The 20,041-nt window shown below is 40.2% G+C and overlaps 1 protein-coding gene across 1 annotated transcript in view; it reads right to left on the bottom strand.

Moving 5' to 3' along the window:
- Window positions 1-20,041, bottom strand: part of OTOF (otoferlin) — a 263,931-nt gene that overhangs the window by 36,953 nt on the left and 206,937 nt on the right. Inside the window, exons 27-31 of the mRNA XM_070734905.1 lie at window positions 16,456-16,575; window positions 14,230-14,391; window positions 9,498-9,660; window positions 5,946-6,076; window positions 1,722-1,751 (exon numbers count right to left, since the gene is read on the bottom strand). Coding sequence (XP_070591006.1) covers window positions 1,722-1,751; window positions 5,946-6,076; window positions 9,498-9,660; window positions 14,230-14,391; window positions 16,456-16,575 — 606 coding nt within the window. The remainder of the gene's footprint in view (window positions 1-1,721; window positions 1,752-5,945; window positions 6,077-9,497; window positions 9,661-14,229; window positions 14,392-16,455; window positions 16,576-20,041) is intronic.

The raw sequence follows: 20,041 nt of genomic DNA, 5'->3' as shown, positions 1-20,041 counted from the left end.
CGTGTTGACACAGACAATAAATTTGGGCAATTGGATGGACTTTTTCAGAAAATGGACAAATGATGAATGTATTGATTGAAAAGAGCTGTATATGGGGAGAAGGGAACTGTATAATGTAACTTTGAAGAGGAAAAGGGCATTGAGTATGTCTGTAAAGAAGATTGGAAGTTGCTTCTTTAAGTATTTCTCTTTTTTTCTTTCTCAATTTCTACTGTTTTCATCATTTTTAGTTTTATCTTTTTCTTTCTTTTTAATTTGTGCATGTTCATGTAATTTTGCAAAAATATTATTTAATTTAAAATTATACACATGCACATATATACATATACATATATGCATACATATACATACACACCCATATATAGTAGTGTACATATACAAACCTACATATAAAAAGTAATGGGCCATGGTAGCAAATACTGCAATAAACCAGTTTATTTTCTAATTGATTTATTGCAGTTTGTTTATTTATTTATTATTCTTTTTTTTTTTTTATGCTGCACTTCTCCTTAGACTCAGGGTGGCTTACAACATGTTAGCAATAGTACTTTTTTAAAGAGAGCCAACATATTGCCCCCACAATCCGGGTCCTCTTTTTACCCATCTCGGAAGGATGGAAGGCTGCGTTAACCTTGAGCCGGTGATGAGATTTGAACCGCTGACCTACAGATCTACAGTCATTTTCAGTGGCCTGCAGTACAGCACTCTAACTGCTGCGCCACCCCAGTTCCGGCTGCCACAACCCAAACTCATTTTTATATTGACTATCAAGGTTAACTCAGCCTTCTGTCCTTCCTAGAACAGTAAAATGTGTAGCTAGGCAATATACTGATTCTGTAAACCACTTAGAGAGGGCTGTAAAAGCACTATGAAGTGGTATTTAAGTCTAAAGTGCTATTGCTATAGTTGTGTTTGTTTCTATATGTATCTACACCTCCCCAACAATTTTTCAATACACTGAAACTGCAGTTTATGGTATATGCTGAAAATTCTAAATACAGTGGTACCTCTACCTAAGAACACCTCTACTTCCGAATTTTTATAGATAAGAACCGGGTGTTCAAGATTTTTTTGCCTCTTCTCAAGAACACATTTCTACTTACAAACCCAAGCCTCCGAAACTGTAACCGGAAAAGGTAGGGAGAAGCCTCCGTGGGGCCTCTCTAGGAATCTTCTGGGTGGAAACAGGGCCGGAAAAGGTGGGGAGAAGCCTCCGTGGGGCCTCTCTAGGAATCTCCTGGAAGGAAACAGCCTCCCCCCTCCCTGTGGTTTCCCCAATTGCACACATTATTTGCTTTTACATTGATTCCTATGGGAAAAATTGCTTCTTCTTACAAACTTTTCTACTTAAGAACCTGGTCACGGAATGAATTAAGTTCATAAGGTACCACTGTATGTCTCTTTGTGTGATTATATGTGTCTTTGTTGGTATGTTTGTATGTATATTTGCACTACAAAACTATCAATTTGAGTCCCCAACCCCCCCTCTCTCTGTGTGTGTAAAATCAAAGTATTGTGGGCAAAAACCTTCCCCAAATCTTCAGGAAGAACACTGAGTATCTATCAGTCTCAAATATTCAGTGGTCTATTCTCATTATACACAGGCCTTCCAAGAACGGAGCAATTTCAGCTTACTCTCTGAATTTAAGAAGATAATGTTACTATAAATTGTTTCCAGATGCCAGATAAGATATTTTAGTACAAGTACGGCTGTCACTTACCACATCCACCTTCACAACAGCATCAGAATTCTGTCATCAGAGAAAGGAATGGGGGGGGGGACAAGGGAGAGTTAATACAACGAAGGAGAGTTCTTGATGTCTGCAGTGCACCTACTTGGATATGGGGTTCAGCATCTTTGAGTAACGGAGGAAGCCCAAGCACATATCTGATACCAAACAAGTAACACACAGCCCAAATCAATGGAAGAAATGTTACAGATGGATGAAGAAGCTTAGGATGTTGTTATATCCAGAATTTTTTTTTGCTAGGTCTCTAATTCATACATGCAGAATAGCTACTGACAAATTGATTTTGTTTTTATGCTCTATGTAGAATCACCAATCACAAAACTTTTATAGAACATATAGGCCAGTGATGGCGAACCTGTGGCATGGGTACATCCCAGCGGCCAATCAGATCCCACAGAGTTGGTCTTGTCCAGGTCCCGTCGACCAGATAATGTTGTCTGGCGGGGCCTAGGGGAAGAGCCTTCTCTGTGTTGGCCCCAGCCCTCTGGAACCAGCTCCCTCCAGAGATTCAGACTGCCGCCACCTTCCCCCCTTTCACAAGAGCCTTAAGACCTTTCTATGTCACCAGGCGTAGGGCAACTGCCCCCCCTTCTGACCATTAAAAGTTATGTGTGGGTATGATTGCAATATCGAGTGTTGATTATGTATTACTGCTTGTTTTAAGATAATGGGTTTTAGCTATAGTTTTATTATTAGATTTGTATTTATACTGTGTTATTGCTGTTGTGAGCCGCCCCGAGTCTCCAGAGAGGGGCGGCATAAGTGTCTAATAAATTATTATTATTATTATTATTATTATTATTATTATTATTATTATTATTATACAATACAGCAAACGAGATCACTATGCTGGATTTCATATTTCATCACCAGTCGGATGCTTCCCAAGCACCTAGGACTGCATGATGTCGCGGCAAATTATGTTTGCCGATCCCAGTAAAGCGGCCTTTTGCAATTGACAGATGGAGATTTTGTCAATTCCAATGGTTTTCAAATGTCCGCTGAGATCCTTTGGCACTGCGCCCAGCGTACCAAGTACCACTGGGACCACTTTCACTGGCTTACGCCAGAGTAGTTGCAGCTCGATTTTTAGATCTTCATATTTCACTAATTCCTCTAGCTGCTTCTCCTCAATTCTGCTATCCCCTGGGATTGCGATGTTGATGATCCATATTATTGTGATTGTGATTGTGATTGTGATTGTGATTGTTATCGTTTATTTTGGCACCTGAGCCAAAAAAGGTTCACCATCACTGATATAGGCAAACACTAGGCCACAAATTCTCTGAACTCTTCAGGTTCTTTGGATAGTTTTTTCTAGCTGATGTCCTCCAGATGTTTTGGAACAACAGCAGTTCATCTTACAGTGACTTGGAATTCTCTGAGTTCTGACTTCAACACATCTGCAGGGCACCTTGTTGGGGAAAAGTATCCCGGCCCTCTCCCCTCCCTCCATTTTTCCTGTCATCAAGCTGTTCACCATCCACTGGGCAAAACATGCCAAACCCAAAAACACTCTGTCAGGAAGACACCCGTTTTGAAAGCATGCACTGTTTCAATGCTTGCCAAAATGTTCGATTTGAGAAGCATGAAGCAATCACTCTTCCCACTAAGGCTCCCAGGGGGTCATATGAAAATCAAAGGTCATTCTGGGGGATGGGAAGATCTGTATAGCACAAAAGTCTCACAAAGGGATTTAATGTTTACGAAAGTGAAAAAAGAAAAAAGAGAGTTCGTCTGGTAAAGGAAATCATGAACCAGGAGAGCATGTGGAGATGGTCTATATGTCATACTAAATATGTCAGGGCTAACAGAATACACACCCTTCTCTAAATACCAGAATAAAATTGGTTTGTCAATGTTTTTCCAAATGCACTACATTTGTTTAAAAAAATATGAGCCACTTTACTGATAGGTACCATAATCAGGAAGACCGGGCATTTCCAAAGGTGATAATCGTTCTTTAAATATAATTCATGCCCACATAACACTTCAATTTTTTTTTAAAAAAAACAACCGTTGGAGAAGTCAAATTATCATAAATCAATGAAAGGGCCTGATAGACACATTTATCATTTTGAGAACATATTGTGGGAATGCTTGCAAAGAGGCTGCTGAGACAATGGGCTAATCCAATCTGCAATCCCAAACCAGGATTTATTTATTTTATTTGTTTGTTTTGTCAAGTATATATTGGTGGTATACAAAGATATAATAATATTCATAGACATGATACTAATAAGAGAGAAACATTAGGATAGGAGACGGAAGGCACTCTGGTGCACTTATGCACACCCCTTACTGACCTCTTAGGAATCGGGAGAGGTCAACAGTGGAGAGTCTAAGGGTAAAATTTTGGGGGTTAGGTGATGACACTACAGAGTCTGGTAGTGAGTTCCAGGCATCAACTACTCCGTTGCTAAAGACATACTGTATTTCCTGCAGTTGATTTTGGAATGGTTTACTTTAAGTTTATATCTGTTGTGTGCTTGTGTGTTGATGTGGTTGCAGTTGAAGTAGTCATTGACAGGAAGGACATTGTAGCAGATGATGACCTACCAGAGCCTTTGTGCAAGCCAAAAATCAGTTGGCTGGAGTACACATGTGTACTGGAGTTGAGCTAGGGCAACGACTTGCGTTCCAACAGATATGGCTCCTTGTGCTACCTATGGCACCCGTGCCAAAGGTTCACCATCACTGATCTAGATATACCTAATTCCTGCAAACATTCTTTATATTTGGGTCTCCAGTTCCCTAAACATCTTTGTTGATCTTTTCTATACTCTTTCAAGAGTACAACATCTTTTTTTATATTGTGGCAACCAAAGCTGGATGCAGTACTCCTAGTTTGGTCTTACCAAGGCAGTATAAAGCAGTACTAAGGCTTCACATGGTCCTTCTGTTGATGCGTGATGTATTTGGAAGCTGATTGCTAACTTTCCCCAACTAAAATAATTAATATTATTTATATATTTGCTTTTGTTATCCATATTAAAATAAAAACAAAACCACCACCCCTCAATCCCAAATTGTACATACTTAGTTTAAATAGGGTTTATTACAAATCATATTTTAAATGGAATTGGAACATTTTATGTGTCATTACTGGATCTCAATTCATCAGAGCACACCTTTTGGTCTATGGTGGATATTCCGTATATTTTGAGATATTCTTGATTTATGTTTCTGGAGCACATCTGGTAACAGTTCTGAGTTCGAAATAGTGGGTTCAAGTGTTCAAAACTTTAAATAAAAACCTTGTCTTTTGAAATTTGGTCTGAACATTTTGTTCCATGTTGTTTGAGCGTTGTGATGTTCCCTGAATGAACTGTGTGTTTTAATTAACCCTCACTTCCCAATAAGTGAGGAGTAGAGCAAAGTGCAGATGAGGAGATGTGGCTAAGCACACAACAGATTTAAACTTAATATTAACCGCTCCAAACTTGACTGTAAAAAATATGACTTCAGTAACCGAGTTGTCGAAGCGTGGAACTCATTATTGGACTCCATAGTGTCATCCCCAAACCCCCAACACTTTACCCTTAGATTATCTACGGTTGACCTATCCAGATTCCTAAGAGGTCAGTAAGGGGCGAGTACAAGTGCACTAGAGTGCCTTCCATCCCCTGTCCTATTGCTCTCCTATATCTCCTATACCTTTCTTCTATTCCTATATCTCTTCTTCTATTCTTTCATTGATATGTTCTATTCCTATACCTTCTTTTCTATTATTTCTTAGATATATCTTACTATGAGTATCTCCTCTATAACCTTCATCATGTATTTTACTATGTGTATATAGATATATACCCACTAAAACCCTCATTGTGTATTGGACAAAATAAATAAATAAAAATAAATAAATAAGTACATTTACAGAGATATCACTTTGACATTAAAAAGAAAAAAAGAAGACCACTGCTTGCCTGGAATTTAAATTTACTGCTATTTCTAAAATTGTTGTTATGAGGAGAGGACATTATAAAAACTCCTTACTCTCACAACACATGGACAGCCATAGTTTCTGGGAGTTTGCTGAGTATAAACCGAGCTGTAAATTACCTACAATAATTTTCCAACCAGGACATGAGCAGAAGGAGAAAAGCAAAAGAGAGATGGACAAAGGAGCAATCTTTTGGGTGCCATGCATCAAACCCTTTAGAACTTCTGCAACTCATCTTTGCCCCCTCTTACCGCTTCCAACTTCACCATGGTCTCCATCTTCTTGATGGGAACCTCTGGCTCCATGTTAACCACAATTTCACCTGTGGGGTGAGAGTAGGGCCCCCCATTTGCAAGAGTCACATAGGCGTTCATAAGTTTAGCTGGACAGAAAATAAATAAATAGGGAAAAAACAGAGAGCGCATAATAGGCACACACAGGAAAGAGAAAGAGAGAGAGAGCAGATATAGGAAATATTTTAACATGGAAATTGTCTGAAGATGAGATAAAGTACATTGAACATGTAGAAGAAGGAAAACCTGGTTGAAAGAAAATGTAGAAGAATTTATGGAGGAAGTTGGTGTTTAAAAGAAAAAAAACCATGCTTCACAATAGTCAGAAGCACACACCACCAATATTGAATATATGGAGTCAATATGATGGACTCATCTATCACCACAATTGTTTTGTATTCTATAGCTGATTTTCTAATTCTGCTGAGTAAATCACCTGGCCAAATATTGGAATAAATTATGTATAGCCATTATCAATACAGTGTTCCCTCGATTTTCGCGGGTTCAAACTTAGCGGATAGCCTATACCACGGTTTTTCAAAAAAAATTAATTAAAAAATACTTCACAGGTTTTTTTCTATACCACAGTTTTTCCTGCCCGATGACATCATACATCATTGCTAAACTAATAATTTTTGCAAATAAATAACAAAAAAATATATACAGTGATCCCCCGATTATCGAGAGGGTTCCGTTCCAAGACCCCTCGCGATAATCGATTTCTCGCGATGTAGTGGTGCGGAAGTAAAAACACCATCTGCGCATGCGCGCCCCTTTTTCCATGGCCGCACATGCGCAGATGGTGGAGTTTGCGTGTGGGCGGCGGGGAAGACCCGGGGAAGACCCAGGGAAGGTTCCTTCGGCCGCCCAACAGCTGATCTGCTCCGCAGCGCGGCAGCAGCGAGGAGCCGAAGATGGGGTTTCCCCGTTGCCCAGGCAAAGGGGAAACCCCATCTTCGGCTCCTCGCTGCTGCTGCGCTGCGGAGCAGATCAGCTGTTGGGCGGCCGAAGGAACCTTCCCTGGGTCTTCCCGCCACCCAGGCAAAGGGGAAACCCCAAGATCGCTTGCCGCTTGCCCGTTCGCCCGCCCGCCCGGCTGCTCGCTTGCCGCTCGAGAGCAAGAGGGGGAGAGATAGAGAAAGAGAGAGAAGGAAAGAAAGAGATGAGAGAGGGAGGAAGAGAGTGTGAGAGAGGAAGAAGCAAGATAGAGAAAGAGAGAGAGAAAGAAAGATGAGAAAGGAAGGGAGTGACGTCATCGGGTGGAAAAATCGCGATATAGCGTTTCACAATGATCGAGATCGCGAAACTCGGGGGATCACTGTATTATTAATAAATAGTTTATAAATATCAGGATCACTGTCTTATTTAATGGTGAGTACCAGTAATAATGGTGAGTAAATTGTTGTTCAGGGAATGGAAAATGGTAATTTAGAAGTTTAAAGTGCTAAGGGAAGGCTTGTGATACTGTCCATAGCCAAAAATGGTGTATTTACTTCCGCATCTCTACTTCACGGAAATTAAACTTTCGTGGGCGGTCTCGGAACGTTTCCCCCGCAAAAATCGAGGGAACACTGTATTGCCACATATGAGATGGAGGAAGCAAAGTCACAGATACACAGCATCTTCCTTTCTTAAGGATAACACAAGGATGACTCTCCTAACATACCAGCACTTAAAACTTTAAATAACGAAATGTAATTAAATGTTCCCTTAATCTGCTATGTCTGAACAAATAAATTATAGGTTTTGCTATCAGAGACCAATTAATTTACACAATGTGCTTAAGACAATATCTCCTAACACTCTGAATTTGCTCAATGCTATTTCAACTAAGTTCATTAGTGTTCATGGAATTCATCTAGAAATCTTATCTGTTGTGAGATTTGAACATCATCTCTTCACTATCTTGCTATCTTCTTAAATCACATTTTGCCATTCATTCTCACATTTCCCATTTTGTTCTGTGCCAGCGAACTATCATCTGGATTCCCTGATGCTCTAAGAGCTTGGATGTTTTCTTACAGACGTTTCATTACTAAACTAGGTAACCTCATCATTACCAGTGCAGTGCGTTGATGAGGTTATGTACCGTATTTTTCGGAGTATAAGACGCACTTTTTCCTCCCTAAAAGAGGCTGAAAATTCAGGTGCGTCTTATACTTTGAATGTAGCGTTCTTCAAAACTTTCTCCCCCTCCCCAGCCCTAACTAGCTGCTAACAATCTTCCCACCTCTTACCTTGCAGGTTCATTCATTGTTACTCTTTGAAAAGAATGTTTTCCATGTCCTAAGTCTTTGCAGGATTTTTTCATTGCTCTACTTGCTCTGAATGTTTCTTTCTAGCCCTAGCCAGGTACTAACAATGTTCCTAGCTCTTACCTGCTTGCAAGTTCTTTCATTGTTACTCTCTGTCAAGAATGTTTTCCAAACCCTGTCTGTAGGTTTTCTTTTAATTGCCGTACTTGCTCCAAATGTTTCTTTCCAGCCCTAACTTTCCAGCTAACAATGTTCCCAGCAATTACTGGGCTTGCAAGCTCTTTCATTATTACTCTTTATGAAGAATGTTTTCCAAGCCCTAAGTCTTTGCAGGTTTTTTTTTTCATTGATCTACTTGCTCTGAATATTTCTTTCCAGCCCTAACCAGGTGCTAATGATTTTCCCAGCTCTTACTGGCTTGCAAGCTCTTTCATTGTTACTTTCTCTGAATAAGCTTTTTTTAAAGCCCTAACGAGGGGACAAAAGAATGTGCTGAAGCTGACCAGACTAAGGATGCTAGCCAGATGAATACTGTATCTGGTAAGCAGATTATTTTCTCTGCCGCATGAATCCCAGCAACTGATTAGATCCCACAGAGTTGGCCTTCTTCCCGTCGACTAAACAATGTCGTCTGGTGGGTCCCAGGGGAAGAGCCTTCTCTGTGGCGGCCCCAACTCTCTGGAACCAGCTCCCCCTGGAGATTAGAACTGCCCCCACCCTCCTTGCCTTCCGTAAACTCCTTAAAAAAACTCACCTCTGCCGTCAGGGCCTATACAATTTGTGTATGGTACATCTCTGTGTATGTCTGGTTTATTAATGGGTTTTTTTAATGTTTTTTTTAATTTATTAGATTTGTTATGAATTGTTTTATTGTGAGTTGTGAGCCGCCCCGAGTCTATGGAGAGGGGTGGCATACAAATCTAATAAACAAACAAACAAATAAATAAACAAACAAACAAACAAACAAACAAATAAATAAATAAATAAATATGTGTCTTATACACCAGTGCATCTTATACTCCGAGAAATAAGGTAGTTTGGTAAGGAAACATCTGCAAGAAAACAACCATGCTCAGAGAGTTCCAAGGGCTCCACAGTTGAACCCTGAGCTACAAATATTATCTTCTACCAGTATCATCTGGATACTTAGAATGTATTTATAAGTCACGCTCTTGGCCAATGAGGACAACCAGCCCAGCAATTGATCTTCTCCTTCCATCTATTCCTATAGCGTGAATTCCTCTTCATTCCCTACCTGCTGTGCTCCAGTGCTGAGCCTTCTTATCTGGAGGTCTATAGATGAACTTCCGTAAGGAATTGACAGCATGGCTTCCCACAAGGGTGTAACGCCCAAAGGCACGGCAATCCACCACGCGAATATTGAGGGGTGGGTGCAGGAGTTCGTTTTCAGGCAGATCCTGAAAAAAAGAAAAATAAATGCAAGTCACACAATTTAAGAAAGAGGAACAGAGGAAACGTACGTGTGTTTTATATAAAGGCTAATGATTTATCAAGCTATATATTTTCTGTATCAGTGTTTCCCAACCTTGGCAACTTGAAGATATTTGGACTTCAACTCCCAGAATTCCCCAGCCAGCAAATGTGGGCTGGGGAATTCTGGGAGTTGAAGTCCAGATCTCTTCAAGTTGCCAAGGTTGGGAAACACTGGTCTGTATCACTACAATATCTACTCTACTCTACTCTACTCTACTCTACTCTATTCTATTCTATTCTATTTTATTTTATTCTATTTTATTCTATTAACTTCTGATGTGATGCAAACTGGTAGGGAAGGTACCAGAATCCACCCCTGGAGTAGGTGCGAGAGAAGAAGGTTGAGGAAGATGGTAGTTACCAGAGGTTAACAGATAAAACTCTCCAGAGAAAATACCTACTGAGCCCTGTACAAACAAACTCCCTCATCCTTTTACATTGCCTGACCTTGATTCAACAAACTATTGAGGCAAAAAACAGACCTGGTTCACTGGAAAATCTTCCTCAGAGGCATTAACCTTGCTGTTGTGTTCGCATTTACTATATACTTGTACTATTTCAGGTGTAATGAAATGTAACAGTCAGCGTGTAGCAAAAAGAAAATAAAATGAAAATAAACCCACACTCATAGTAAGCACCCCTCAAATGATAAAAAGTCAATTCATCACAAGTTTGAGATCCGCATGACAAATAATCTAAATTTCATTTCAGGTCATATTGACCTGAGCAGAACAGCAAGGTTAAAACAGTCATTATTGTGACTCTTGTTGAGAAAATAGAAGAGAAAAACTTCAGATTGCTACTTCTGAGGAATTTACCTCTTTGGTTAAACATGTTATTTTGAATGTTGAGTTCTTAGTTTAGATTGCTGAAAATCTCAAAAAGTCTGTTCTCATTTCCAAACCCAGTTCCTGAATACTTAAATGTTCTGTCTGGGTCCCCCCAGACGCCAACACCAACCAAAAAGAGTAACCAGACACACTGGTAAAAAGCAAAGGCAGTTTATATACTGGAAAGCAAACACAGGTAACAAAAACTGTTCTTACAGACAGGAACACGATGAAGCTTCACAGAGGTTTCACGAAGGCCAGGCAATAAAACAGGATTCTTGCTGGCAAAAACAACACTGGAGATAATAAAACCCACGCCTCCCCCAAGTCTTTCAGCCTTCTAGGCCACAAACCAAGATCAGAGACGCCAAGAATCGAAGCAAGGTCACAGGACTCCCAGTTGATAACTCTCCACAAGACTGTAAGGGCGGGCCTGCCTTTTCAACCCTGCTGAGGAGAACCACACCCAAACCCAGCTGTTGCCAATTCAGGGATAGAAATATCTTTCTAATTGGCCCCTTCTTTGAGCTGCACGTCTCTGCCTCATGTCTATTATAGCCTGTGCGTCTTCATCCAATGAATCCAGGCTACTAGCTGGGTAGAGGCCCCCCCCGGGGGTCTCAGGCTGCTCTCCCTCCTCCTCTTCCTGACATTCCTCTCCCCCGTCTGCCTGGTCCTCACCCTCCTGGTCACTGTCCTCCTCCTCTGGGCATGGATCCGGCAGAGCTCCAGCCGGTCCCTGAGGAACCTCAGGCTGAATCACAACATTAAAGGACTGGGAAGAATAAGTTTCGATAGAGCCTCTATACCTTTGGAGAGTCCATTGTTTGTTTTCTGGTTCTCATTAGCCAGCTCTCCTTTATGTACAAGAATCTCTGCCATTAAAATACTTTCAAACTGAATTTTGGGGATACTCAAACAGCTATCCAGAGATATCATCTTGTCATAGCCAACCCATATCTAACCTGGTTGAGCTGTTAACCAGTTGATCAAGTGTTCTGCCTGTGCTGAATGATATGATCTATGCCAAAAATCAATTTTGTATACTTTTCATAAGAATTTGACATTTAGAATATGACTACACGGACTTAGATTAAATCTAAGATTTAATTATGACATCTCAATTTGGGGTGGATGGGGAACTATTTATTGCTGAAGGATGTGAAAGCTATTACTGTAAGTTTAATGCTCCAAGACATGAAATGCATTTCTGAATCTTTTATTTTATACATAACAGCTATTTTTAAACATAAATATTTACATACCACTTCTGGCAGTAAAATTATAAGCAGATTCTGCATTAACAGCACAACCCTATGCATGACTTAAGTAAATGTAAAACCTACTTATTTCTCTTTGCCAGGTATGTAAAAGTAAGACTGCAGCCAAGGAGGATCAGATTCTGTGCCAAAGATGTCTATTGGATGATCAGCGTGAGCTCTGTACACAGCTGAATCTGCAACTCATCAAAACATTTTCTGCTTCCAAGAGCACTTAACCAGTCTTTTGTAAATAGATATGGGTCAGACCAATATCTGGTTAGTTTTAACGTTGTTACTGCCTTGGGCATGGTTAGGCCACCAACGTCTTATGACAAATATACCTCATATTTCTAATCTGATTTCCCCCCTACATTGTTTCAGTATTGTAGTCAAATAAATATGTGATGTCCTTGAATTATAAGTACAGTGGTACCTCTACCTACAAATGCCTCCACTTACGAACTTTTTTAGATAAGAACAGAGTGTTCAAGATTTTTTTAGCCTCTTCTCAAGAACCATTTTCCACTTACAAACCCGAGCCTCCGAAACTGTAACCGGAAAAGGCAGGGAGAAGCCTTCATGGGGCCTCTCTAGGAATCTCCTGGGAGGAAACAGGGCTGGAAAAGGTGGGGAGAAGCCTCCGGGGGGCCTCTCTAGGAATCTTCTTCCACCCTCCCTCCCCAACGCACACATTATTTGTTTTTACATTGATTCCTATGGGGAAATTTGCTTCTTCCTACAACCTTTTCTTAGATTCTTAAGAACCTGGTCACAGAATGAATTGAATTTGTAAGTAGATGTATGTTGTGGTTGACTCTGGCCCAGCTCCTGCCCCAAGGAATGTGGAGGTGGATGTGGGGGAAGCATCCATAGGCCACAGGTCTGTTTTGCTCACGATAGAATCTCCTGACAAAGACTCCTCTGATGAAGGAAGCATGAGTAGCAGGGAAGGGGGGAGTTTGGCAGACAGCCCAGGAGAAGATCAATCATCCTTATCATCCCTGGATTCTGAACAAGAACTTATGTCAGATCCACGCATGCGTAGAGTGATGCATAGGAGAGAACAACTGAAGGATTATTACAGGAGATAAGTGAGGCCATCTGTGGTTGGGTGGGGCTGCTTAATTAGTGCTACAGATAAAAAGAACAGCATGCTGGTTTAGCCTTGTGGAAGTTTATCTGATTCATAGTTCGTCAAGATCGTGGTTTTGCTGTTTTCCTGTTCAAGACTGTGTGTGGACTTTCTGGACTTTGGAATTTGGACTCAATTTCCCAGTTACTGGGTGAATAATTGGATTGCATTTAACCTGTGCCTTGTGTGTACCAGAAAATCCCTTTGACATTTAAAAAGGGAGTTGTTTCTGCTTTTCTGTTGATAAAGACATTTCGCTTTCCTTCTATCGTGTGGCGTGTGTCTGTTTGGAATAATTACCCTGTAATTACAGGCGGTTGGGACACACCGGCAGAACAAGATACCACTGTATTCGACTGTCCAGGGAGTGAGAATTACACAAATGTTATGCTTTTTCAATGTCATTTACTATGGGAAAATCTTAGGAAAGATTGTAAAGGCACATGCACTCCTCATAGTCCAACACAGGGGCCAGCAACCTGCAGCTCTGGAGCCTCTGCGGCTCCCTGTCGCCAGTCAGCTCCACAATTGATAGGGCTTTCAGTTAGGATAGGTAGAGGAAAAAGGATGCCGTGCTAGGAGGAGACTCTATGGTGGGGGAAGCCAGACTTCTGATTGGCTCCAGAATTGCAAGGGGGGCTTCCGGTTAGGGCTTTTGTGGCTCTTTGAGTGTTTAAGGTAGCCGCCCCCTGGTCTAACATTTTGGCCTCATGTCATTTTCTATGACCACATTATGGAGAACAGGGCCAGTATATGGTGGGAAGGAAGCCCTGGGAAAACATTAGGAGATGGAGAGGATATGGGATTGATATCTTTCCATGGATATTAGTTGTTAGAATGCAACAAATGCAACAAGAATGTAATACTGAGCTTCGGTGGTGCAGTGGTTAGAGTGCAGTACTGCAAGCTACTTCTGCTGATCACCAGCTGCCAGCAGTTTAGCAGATCGAATCTCAGTAGGCTCAAGATTGACTCAGCCTTCCATCCTTTCAAAGTCAGTGAAATGAGGACCCAGATTGTTGGGGGCAATATGTTTACTCTCTGTAAACCGCTTAGAGAGGGCTGTAAAACACTGTGAAGTTGCATATACTGTAAGTCTAAATGCTATTGCTAAATGCTATTGCTAACAATGGGAGTAGGCCATCTCATGGTGAGCATCCAAAATGATATCTACAGAATGCTGGATTAGATTTTGTTGGGAGCCATCGGGGCCGTTCTTTCAATTCCCTTCTTCCTTATGCTGCTTCCGTGAAGGGAGGCAAAACTCACCACTTCAAACCATTTGACCAAAGTGCTGAAATTGGGATTTTTCTTATAATTCTGGATGAGAGATGACTGGACCCCTCTTCCAGCACATTCAATGTCCACTCGAGGTCTATCCACCTGGGCCAAGTTCACTCGCTTCAGGTCTCTCAATCCCCAGAACAAGATCTAGAAGGAAGTTGGATCAGAGGTTAAAAGAGGAGCCTGTTATAGTTAGGTAATACCAGAAACATAGAAACATAGAAACATAGAAGTCTGACGGCAGAAAAAGATCTCATGGTCCATCTAGTCTGCCCTTATACTATTTTCTGTATTTTATCTTAGGATGGATATATGTTTATCCCAGGCATGTTTAAATTCAGTTACTGTGGATTTATCTACCACGTCTGCTGGAAGTTTGTTCCAAGGATCTACTACTCTTTCAGTAAAATAATATTTTCTCATGTTGCTTTTGATCTTTCCCCCAACTAACTTCAGATTGTGTCCCCTTGTTCTTGTGTTCACTTTCCTATTAAAAACACTTCCCTCCTGGACCTTATTTAACCCTTTAATATATTTAAATGTTTTGATCATGTCCCCCCTTTTCCTTCTGTCCTCCAGACTATACAGATTGAGTTCATTAAGTCTTTCCTGATACGTTTTATGCTTAAGACCTTCCACCATTCTTGTAGCCCGTCTTTGGACCCGTTCAATTTTGTCAATATCTTTTTGTAGGTGAGGTCTCCAGAACTGAACACAGTGTTCCAAATGTGGTCTCACCTGCACTCTATATAGCGGGATGCAATGCAAATCCAATTAACACACATGCTTAAGAAATATAAGAAGACAATATAAGAAATGTTATGTTAAGAAGCCCCTTAAGAAACTTAACAAATAATAGACCAATTTTATCATAACAAACACTTTTGACCCAAAACTCCTACATGCATTGAAAGGAAAACCTCAATTTACTTTAGTTATAAAACAAAAGCTGAAATGTTAAAGATTTCAAAAAATATACAGTACTCCAAGTTGTTGAAATTCTTGCTTTGATATTTATTTGACTCACAGCTAAATTACTATTCATAAGTTTCCCATGATGCTTTCGTTTATGATTGTATATGTGTAATTATACCTTCCAAGCTCGCATTTCATTTTATTTCTTGTAAAATAAAACAAATGTCTTCATGTGGGGACATACAGTATGTATATAAAAATCCAGACAAACACAAACATAGAAAGTATTGTGATTCTGTGCCCAGTAATCAGCTTTGCTTTTGAAGATGAAGGCAAGAGATGTCTTCATTCCACATAATACTCTGACAGTTCAAAAAGCCACTCAGAATTGCCTTATAGGGGAGATGTGCAGCATAATAGATAGATAGATAGATAGATAGATAGATAGATAGATAGACAGACAGACAGACAGACAGACAGACAGACAGACAGAGATAGAAAGATAGAGAGAGAGAGAGAGAGAGAAAGAAAGAGATAGATAGAAATAAAGAAATAAAGATAGATAGATAGAGAGAGAGAGAGAGAGAGAGAGAGAGAGAGAGATAGATGGATGGATGGTTGGTAAATCCACAGTAACTGAATTTAAACATGCCTGGGATAAACATATTTCCATCGTAGGATAAAATACAGGAAATTGTATAAGGGCAGACTAGATGGACCATGATGTCTTTTTCTGTTGTCAATCTCCTATGTTTCTAGATAGATAGATAGATAGATAGATAGATAGATAGATAGATAGATAGATAGATAGATAGATAGATAGAAAGATAGATAGAAAGATAGATAGAAAGATAGAAAGATAGAAAGATAGAAAGATTAAGTTAGTTGGGGGAAAGATCAGAAACAACGTGAGAAAATATCGTTTGACTGAAAGAGTAGTAGATGCTTGGAACAAACTTCCAGCAGACGTGGTTGGCAAATTCACAGTAACTTAAACATGCCTGGGATAAACATATATCCATCCTAGGATAAAATACAGGAAATAATATAAGGGCAGACTAGATGAACCATGAGGTCTTTTTCTGCTGTCAATCTTCTATGTTCCTATGTTTATAGATAGATAGATAGATAGATAGATAGATAGATAGATAGATAGATAGATAGATAGATAATAAAACTGTTTTCCAAAGGGAACCACCAGTTTATTGAGGGGGCCTATAGTATGGTCTGCTATGTGGATTTTGTGCTAAGGAGATACCTAAAAACTCCAATAACTGGCAAAATAATTCATATTACCTCTACTCGGTATTTGCTCAGAACAGGGCGAATCCCCAGAGGAACAGGCAAGATGGGACCCCGATCCATATCTGTGGGTCCATCGATGGGAGGCAGATCTGATTTCCCAGCAGATCCAATCTAGAAAATAAAAGGCTGATATGAGAAAGATTCTATTTTTTTAGCTTCAAAATCTTTGTAAACATGATGCATCGAGAAGGTAGTTTTTCATTTATAAGTTTCCTATGATTCAATGTTCTAAATTATCTTTACACACACACACACACACTTCTGTTTTAGTGAAATTACATTAGTGCTTCTTGCTTCATTTCTAGCTAATTTAGAAAATCCAATTACAACATTTTATCTGGGACTTAAAGAAGTTAATTGAAGGATGAAAAGGGCTGGTAACAAGCAATGGCATAGCTGTTATGGGAGAAAGAACAAATGATGCAAAATTAAAGGAAATAGTGATAAACAATGTGTGACGCAAATAGATCCTTGGGCTAAGAGAGACAAAGGCATAACAACAAATATTTTGTTCGATCTTAAGAGCCCTAGACAATTTGAGAAGCGTCCTAATTTGTAGCACGAATGATTGGGGACTGCCAGCAACAGCTGCCTTTCTCGTGGATATGAGAAAGGGACAGGAGAAGAGAGAACTAGGCAGATCCATGAAACAAACCCTATTCTCAAGTTAAAAAAAATATGGAAAAGCAAATGTCCATTTTCAGAAATGAAATAACGTTTCATATAGAAACATAGAAACATAGAAGTCTGACGGCAGAAAAAGATCTCATGGTCCATCTAGTTTGCCCTTATACTATTTTCTGTATTTTATCTTAGGATGGATATATGTTTATCCCCGGCATGTTTAAATTCAGTTACTGTGGATTTATCTACCACGTCTGCTGGAAGTTTGTTCCAAGGATCTACTACTCTTTCAGTAAAATAATATTTTCTCATGTTGCTTTTGATCTTTCCCCCAACTAACTTCAGATTGTGTCCCCTTGTTCTTGTGTTCACTTTCCTATTAAAAACACTTCCCTCCTGGACCTTATTTAGCCGTTTAACATATTTAAATGTTTCGATCATGTCCCCCCTTTTCCTTCTGTCCTCCAGACTATACAGATTGAGTTCATGAAGTCTTTCCTGATACGTTTTATGCTTAAGACCTTCCACCATTCTTGTAGCCCGTCTTTCGACCTGTTCAATTTATAAGATCCTGTTCAATGAGGATTCCATTTGCAGGGTTTACTCTATGCAATCCATCTTCAGAAAAGTTTGAGTTTATTTATTTAGGTTTTTTTAATGCTGCCCTTCTCCTTAGACTCAGGGCGGCTTACAACATGTTAGCAATAGCACTTTTTAACAGAGCCAGCATCTTGATAGCAAGTATTTTTCCTCTTGTTCTTTTACAAATGCCCTATTTTATCCAGTGAGGCAAGTAAATGGCTTTTGTTGTCCAAATCCACTATATTTTTCGCTGAGATGAGAATATGAAACACTTCCAATAAATATCTCAGATAAAGCATGGGTAAACTCTACTCCCATTCCAATTTGGGTCCCATCCACTTCCCTCACCCTGAATGTTTTACACCCAGAATTAACTCTGAAACAAATGAATTTTGAACACTTAGGCAAATGAACACTTAGACAAGAAAAACCAGAAGTACACATATAGACTGGGTGAAACCAGCCAATATCAGTAGCTGTGGAAGGGATCTTGGTGTCTTTGTGGACAGCCAACAGTATGGCAGTCAAAAAAGCCAATGCAACTTAGGATTTAGGATTCAGGATTGCATTAGCAGAGGGATACAATCAAGATCAAGTGAGGTACTAAAACCACTCTATAGAAACATAGAAACATAGAAGACTGACGGCAGAAAAAGACCTCATGATCCATCTAGTCTGCCCTTATACTATTTTTTGTATTTTATCTTTGGATGGATCTATGTTTATCCCAGGCATGTTTAAATTCAGTTACTGTGGATTTACCAACCACGTCTGCTGGAAGTTTGTTCCAAGGATCTACTACTCTTTCAGTAAAATAATATTTTCTCATATTGCTTCAGATTTTCTCAACTAACTTCAGATTGTGTCTCCTTGTTCTTGTTTTCACTTTCTTATTAAAAACACTTCCCTCCTGGACCTTATTTAACCCTTTAACATATTTAAATGTTTCAATCATGTCCCCCCTTTCCCTTCTGTCCTCCAGACTATACAGATGGAGTTCATTAAGTCTTTCCTGATACGTTTTATGCTTAAGACCTTCCACCATTCTTGTAGCCCGTCTTTGGACCTGTTCAATTTTGTCAATATGTTTTTGTAGGCGAGGTCTCCAGAACTGAACCCAGTATTCCAAATGTGGTCTCACCAGTGCTCTATATAGCGGGATCACAATCTCCCTCTTCCTGCTTGTTATACCTCTAGCTATGCAGCCAAGCATCCTACTTGCTTTTCCTACCGCCCGACCACGTAGCCTTAGAAAGACCATGCCTAGAATACTGTATCCAGTTTTGGTCACCACACTATAAAAAGATGTTGAGACTCTAGAAAAAGTGCAGAGAAGAGCAACCAAGATGATTAGGGGACTGGAGACTAAAACATATGATGAATGGTTACAAGAACTGGGCATGGCTAGTCTAGTGAAGAGAAGGACCAGAGGAGACATGAGAGTAGTGTTCCAATACTTGAGGGGCTGCCACAGAGAGGAGGGGGTCAAGCTATTTTTTCAAAACCCCTGAAGGCCAGATAAGGAATAATGGATGGAAATCGTGCAGAATGCAGCTGCGAGAGCAATCATGAGCTTCCCTAGGTTTGCCCATGTTTCACTAGCACTCCGCAGTCTGCATTGGTTGCCGATCAGTTTCTGGTCACAATTCAAAGTGTTGGTTATGACCTATAAAGCCCTTCATGGCATCAGACCAAAATATCTCTGGGACCGCCTTCTGTGACACGAATCCCAGCGACCAGTCAGGTCCCACAGAGTTGGCCTTCTCTGGGTCCCGTCAACTAAACAATGTCATCTGGCGGGACCCAGGGGAAGAGCCTTCTCTGTGGTGGCCCCGACCTTGTGGAACCAGCTCCCCCCGGAGATTCGGATTGCCCCCACCCTTCTTAAACTTCTTAAAACCCACCTCTGCCGTCAGGCATGGGGGAACTGAGAAATCTTCCCCAGGCCTATATAGTTTATGTATGGTATGTTGTGTGCATGTTTTTTAAATTATGGGTTTTTAACTTTGTAATATTAGATTTGTATTGTACATTGTTATCTATTGCTGCAGTGAGCCGCCCCGAGTCTACGGAGAGGGGCGGCATACAAATTTAATAAATAATAATAATAATAATAATAATAATAATAATAATAAACTGAAGAAGGAGAGATTCAACCTAGAAATAAGGAGAAATTTTCTGACAGTGGGAGCAGTCAACCAATGCTTGGGTGTGGGATTGGGCTAGTTGACCTACAAGGTCCTTTCCAACTCTGTTAACTTGCCTAATGAGATTTCAAGCCCAATACTATCCTATTAGATCCTTATCATGATACTGCCATTCTTCTGGGAAAAGTGGGGGATCCTGGATGAAGAGAAACAAGGGAAATCCT

Source organism: Erythrolamprus reginae, chromosome 1 (genome assembly GCF_031021105.1).
Source record: "Erythrolamprus reginae isolate rEryReg1 chromosome 1, rEryReg1.hap1, whole genome shotgun sequence".
Taxonomy (NCBI): Eukaryota; Metazoa; Chordata; class Lepidosauria; order Squamata; family Dipsadidae; genus Erythrolamprus; species Erythrolamprus reginae.
This window is presented reverse-complemented; position numbering and strand designations above follow the sequence as displayed.